Here is a 6,000-nt window from a genome sequence, read left to right as displayed (position 1 = left end):
ATACCAAACAACTGGTATGAATAATAAGCTGGTAATTGCTTACATATATAGAAAATAACATCTTGTGCCTCTGCATCTCACACTTTCTCTACACTGGAGAAATGTGACATGGTCAGCACCTGTTTGGAACCTCAAGTAACATGTCCACATCCAAAATCGCTAGCAGGAATGCATAGGTGATCACACCGTCATTGGGCTTGCAGATGTGAACAGCTGGCATAATGTGATACTGTCCCAGCTGCATTTTACTGCTCATTCAGCTGCGCGTAGTATGCAGCAAAGCCTGTGTCCTCCCTTGTACAGTTTATTAAATATCTGACCCTGGCTGTGACAAATGTTATACAGAACACAACTGGCAGGTAGTAGACCACATTGTAGATGGCAGTGTTACTGCAGGCTGGGACGCCCCCTTTACCTTGCGATATAAAACATCCAAATGCACAATCCACCACGCTGCACTGCTGATTCTGTAGTTTGGTTTCATGACCTAGGGAAGCAGTGGCTGTGCAGATTCTTTGAGACTCACAGTAGGGATGAAGACCCTTTGAATATTAATATTGAGGGGTGGTAATGTGGACTTCTCAGGAGCAGATAGAGGGGCAAATAATTTTTTTTTTTAAATTTGGCATCATGCACTTTGCCTGTCCATCCTGCATAAACATCCTAGCCACAATAATCAACTAAGACTTGCATCACCACGCATGGTAGCCTCAAGTCCTTTATCCAACATGAAGAGATTTGCAGATAGTCCTTGGTCAGCTTGGCTAGTTAGATATCCCTGCAATTCTACATCTTGTCACACACAAATATCTGAGCCCCCAGAAAATATACCTTTTGTGCAAACCTCTCAAAGTGTTTTAGAAAGCTAGGTATTAACCTTGCATTGTAAAGCCCAGAGGTTAACTGACTTGCATTAGGTCATTTGTGAATCAAGTGGCAGAATCAAGATGAACGCTTAGCATCAGGTCATCTGGGTTCTAACCAGCAAGGTTAGTATGTGGACATTGTCTACCTGCTTTTTTATAGTCCTTAAGACTCCCTTGGTTTCTTTTTTCTTCCTAGACTCAACTCTTTCTTCTAAACATTTTTGTACAACATTGCTCTTACATGAAGGGAACAATACTGCCTTACTGTAATATTGGCAATAGCTCTTGCACCTACCAACTCTCATTCTATACTGGGGAGGTCAGGTAAACTTGTTTTGGAGACTTTAGTCTTGGCCAAGAACCAGGCTTTTAACAAATTATGGTATTCCATAATATCATATACTGTAGCTGAAAACTTGTAGCATTTCTGACAGCTGGAGCTCCATGGAAATTAGCACAGTAAGGGAATGTAGCTAATTTTGGGTACTAGAAAATAAGAGAACTGTTTAGACTGAAGTTAGGGGAATATATTTGTGGGAAATCAGTTGTTTTTTCAACAACTTGCTCCCTTCACTCACAATATATACAACAATTTAATGGGAAAATAACTGAGATAACAGCAGAATATGGCAGAAGCAGCATTTTTGGCTGGGAGAGAGTAACTCAGCTTGGTCAATAGTGACCCCTCTTAAAAATGAGCTGCTTTTGTGGACCAACTTCTGGAGTCCTATTTAGTTCAGAAAGAGAGCAGGATAGAAGCAATGAAGGACATCTTCAGGGCTCTAGGCAAGATGGGGAGAGAAGCCATGAAAAGAACAACCACAGTACTAGGGTGTGTGAAATTCATATCTATTTCCTTCTTAGATATAGGATGAGTACTTGGAAAGAGTCCCAGTTAGTTTATTGAGGCTGTATCCTAAGAGCAGTTGACCTTGTCACAAAGATAAAAGTAGAATGTCTCCTCTTCATGCCAGGAGCTGCTCCTCACTGGTAGTCTACCTTTCCCATATTTCTACCATCTCTCCTGCGGAGCTCTGAAGATCCATTTCTCCTGGCTCTAACACCCTCTTGCCCACACAACTATACTGCAGCTGCCATCATTCCAGCCATGGAGGAAAAGTAGATGGGACTCCCTACAGAACCTTGCTGATGTCCCTTATCTAACTCCAGGAGCCAGTGATTAGCGGAGACAGTTTTCTCCCTCAGGCATGCTGCACAGCCTCACCCTGTCTTTGGTTATATGCCTCATTGGAGGTTTGACCTGCCATTCCAGATTCAGGTACTGAGTTGGTCCCACCCACTTTCATCTATAGAGGCAGCATATACAAACTTTTTAATTGGTACCAAATTCCAGCATTGAAAGTAGCTAGACGCTGTGCTGCTTGTAAGGGTATCTCCACATGGAGAGGCTAGTTTTGCTTTATCTCAGTATTTCATTTTCTTTAATATGTTAAGTGACTTTTTTAGGCTCCAGCATGGGGTCTCACTGGGAAAACAATGACACTGTGTACAAAGCTTTGTCTGTTGGCTCACTGCTCATTATCAATGGGTAAAAGCTTTTTGTAGAACATCTAGCAGAAGTCCCCATCCCCCCACATACACTGATGCACCTTGGTTTTCAATAGGAAAATGATTTTCACTCTTCATATTAGACAATAAAATCACCACTTTAAGCAGGGTAATTCCGAGGCAGTGCCAGGAGCTGTATGAATTCCCTGGTGTCTGAAATGGAGAAGTGAAACACTCCCTAAAGAAAAAAATGCCTTGTCCATTGAATCCTCCAACAAAGTTCTAGGTTTCTACAGGGAATACTCTGTTAAATAAACAAAGAGGAGGGTTAAAAAAATTAGTGAGTGTAGGGGAGCAGGTGCTTCACAGAAAACATACCCACTGTAGAGAAATCAGTCCTGGGAAGAATTTTGTATGCATGGACCGCTCTCCCGCATCCACCTCCCCAAATCTGTGCTAGGCCTGGGCTGCTCCAGAAAAATCCAGACCTATCTTTCAGCAAGTGCCATTACCACCAATTAAACATGAATGTAGATTGGGCTCAAGCATTTTTACCACAGTCATAAAACTTGTTCTGCAAAAAGGTGGATACAAACCTGAGTCCTATGTACACAAGTACAGCTGCATTGCTACTGGGGGAAATCACCCTAATGTAGATGCTTTGTGGAGGAGAGGATAACAAATCAACTATATCAAATCTTCCAAGTTATTCCCTTCTGGCCTTCCTGGTGCATTTGATCTTTTCTGGTGTCTCAAAATAAGTGACTCTGGGCAGGCACTATTTTCATTTAGTGAGTTGTACAGAACTAATATGAAGTAAACAAGACAGGTAATAAGGGATGGTTAGAAATTAGTCTAATTTTTATTTTTTTAGTAATGAACAGGGAACAGTAGCAAGCATCAAGTCACAAATAGGCCCAAAGTCACTGTAAACCACTGCACTAGTACTTAACATAGATATAGAAATTACAAATATGTTAACATGATTAGTTCTCAGGCAATGATCAAAAATACAATAAGGTCAGCATGAATCTAATATGATGCTACTAAACCAACCAGCCAACTGTCCTTTAAAGTAGAGTGACTCCCATAAAAACAAAAATAAAATGGCTGGATTGACTGATTTTCCCTCCGGTCTACATTTATAGACCATACATGGGCCCAATCTACCACTCCCATTCCTGCGTGTAGTCTGCCCTTTCACTCTTGCCCGAGATGCTTCTGTGAAGGAGGAACAGCACTAGTTGCTAAAAACGAGCTGCAGTGCCAGGGAACAAATCCCCATACTCTCCATGGATGCCTGTATCCGGTGGATGCCTGTACACAGCTTGGGGTTCCCACAAGAGACAAGGCTGAAACCCTATACGATGTGACACTCTTAAACGTCCATTGTTCAAACTCTTTCAAGCCTCCCCTGACTCCTTGCTCCATTGGGGTGACCTACTCTGGGAGCTGTATCACTGTCAAGATGCTTCCTTTGGAGTAACTGTCACTCAGGATTGGGATTTTGGAACTTGAGATAAAGGTTTTAGTTTGTTTGTGCAGAGGGCTCTTTCCGTCCATCCACCCCATGTCTTTGTCCTTATGTCCTTCCTCTTCTCCAAAAGAGTCCTAAGGTATTTAACTCCTTGCCTCCTAGATTAAGTACCAAAGTGACACTGCAGAAGGCTAACTGGGAACCTTGTCCTCTTGCATTTGTCATTGTTCTCCTGTCTCTTCTTCATCTGAACAACTTGTGCTAAATTTCTCAGCTAGAAGACTTTTATAATGATAAAGAGAAAGAGACACTCTCAAAAATAAAACGCCCCAGTCCTTTCAACACCAGACCAGAGGATAGTAATGTGAACAAAGTGGTAATCTTGTTTCTTCCCTTTAGGGTTCCTCCCAGGATGCCATCTGCCATGTTGCCGTCACTGTGGAGACAAGAAAAGACACCAGTCCCTCAGCTTATCTACTGCTGCTTCTATATACTGGGTAACTTACCAGAGACATGAGCAGACATAACTCATGTCTTGTGTTCCCCTTCTTGTCCCCTACCCATGTTTCTCCCCCTCACTTCATCCCCTTCCCCACTTCCTGTGATCTGTCCCCTTGCCTTTCCAGTCCCTCTTGTTAACACAAAAACTTCACTAAGTCCTCTTTTTATTTTAATAAAGGGCAAAACTCAAAGGATGGTCCAATTAAATAAATGCACTTAGATGGAGCTTTATTTATTATTTCAAGTGGCAGCTTGATGTCTATTTCTGGACAACAGTACTGCTTAGATTGGTAAGCATTTTCAACTGATCAGTATCTTGACCCCTTTTTTATTAACCTGGCAAAGCAAACTTACCCTTGAACCATACACAGGCCAAGTTTTGATCTTCTAGAGTAAAGCAATTTGAGTTAGGTGAGCGCTAAAGCATCTGAAGTTTTTGCCCAGCATACCTGGTTCAAACAGTGTGAAAGTAATTACAGCATCATGTGAAACTAATACACCTTCTCCTCCATCCCTCCAATTCCCACAAGCAACATACCGGTGTGGCTGTCCTACCAACTGTCCCCTCTTCGGTTCGATGCTTTCCCTGATGAGGGAGGTCTGAACTCTCCCGGTAGTCTCGGCCCTTGGTAGTCTGCATGTCTAGTACTGCCCGGCTCTTTGTAGGAAGAGGTGGTTTGCTGAACTGTCCCTGACTGCTTGGACCTACTTCAGACCTTGAGGGCTTGACTGGTTTTTTCAGTGGTGCTGGGTTTTCTAAGGAGGCAGCGGGCTTCTGCTTGCCCTGAGCCTTTTCACTTATAGTCTTTTCCTCAGATTGGCTGGAGCAGGTGTAGGACCGGAATCTGGGCGTGGGGATCAGGAAAGGAGGGGATGGCTGCTTGTTGGAAGACTTGCTGCTGTCGGCATCTTGCGGCTTAGTGAGAAGGGCGCCATGATTCGGAATAACTTGGTGCTCCTTTCGCAAGACTGGGGTGTAGTCCTGTTCCTTCTTGGATACCACCTTCCCCTTAGAGCTCATGGCACCATACAGTGGGTTGTCAAACATCTCGGGCTTCTGCTGAATTTCCTCTTGAAGCAAAGGCTCCGCCACACTTTTTCCCATGTCAGCTGGCCTACAACCAGCAAGGCAATATGAAAATGACAGGTGTAATTAGGAGTGGTCACTGAGTGACTTAAAGAAGGTAGAGTGAATAGAAAAGTGACCATGAGAGAATGACGCTGACTGTGCAGAGAGGAAAAGGAGGCGCAGGGAGATAACAGAATACCAGTCAAACCAGTGGGGACAGAACAGAATGGTGCAGGTTTTTTGCTTTGTATAAGCTTTACTGATAGGAGACCTGAGGATGGGTAGGCATGGTGCTGGGCAAACTGCCCCCAGAGCTCAGTCCTGACAAAACCTGGTTTCTTTTTAAACAGAGATTAGCAACGGAGCCCAATTGTGCCAAGTACTGTGATGGTTTTGAGAAGAGCACCAATCTGATTGAATAAATAGATCTCTTCACTTATGGCGGAGGGGATTGGAATGGAGATCTCTAGAATGTTAGCGTAAGAACTCCTACCACACCAATGTCACAGTTAGGCCATTACAACCAATCTCCTATTGGTACCAATGCCAGGTGGTTCAGGGGAAGGAATAAGACATCC

The 6,000-nt window shown here is 43.4% G+C and overlaps 1 protein-coding gene across 2 annotated transcripts in view; it reads right to left on the bottom strand.

Moving 5' to 3' along the window:
* Positions 1-3,215: 3,215 nt before the first annotated feature.
* Positions 3,216-6,000, bottom strand: part of INPP5D (inositol polyphosphate-5-phosphatase D) — an 83,263-nt gene continuing 80,478 nt past the window's right edge. For both annotated transcript variants that reach the window (XM_034782098.1, XM_034782099.1), the window contains exons 27-28: positions 4,892-5,468; positions 3,216-4,288 (exon numbers count right to left, since the gene is read on the bottom strand). In XM_034782098.1, the coding sequence (XP_034637989.1) occupies positions 4,286-4,288; positions 4,892-5,468 (580 nt within the window). In that variant the 3' untranslated portion in view covers positions 3,216-4,285. The remainder of the gene's footprint in view (positions 4,289-4,891; positions 5,469-6,000) is intronic.

The sequence above is a fragment of the Trachemys scripta genome, chromosome 9, assembly GCF_013100865.1.
Source record: "Trachemys scripta elegans isolate TJP31775 chromosome 9, CAS_Tse_1.0, whole genome shotgun sequence".
Taxonomy (NCBI): Eukaryota; Metazoa; Chordata; order Testudines; family Emydidae; genus Trachemys; species Trachemys scripta.
The sequence above is the reverse complement of the archived record's forward strand: the minus strand, read 5'-3'. Positions and strand labels throughout refer to the sequence as shown.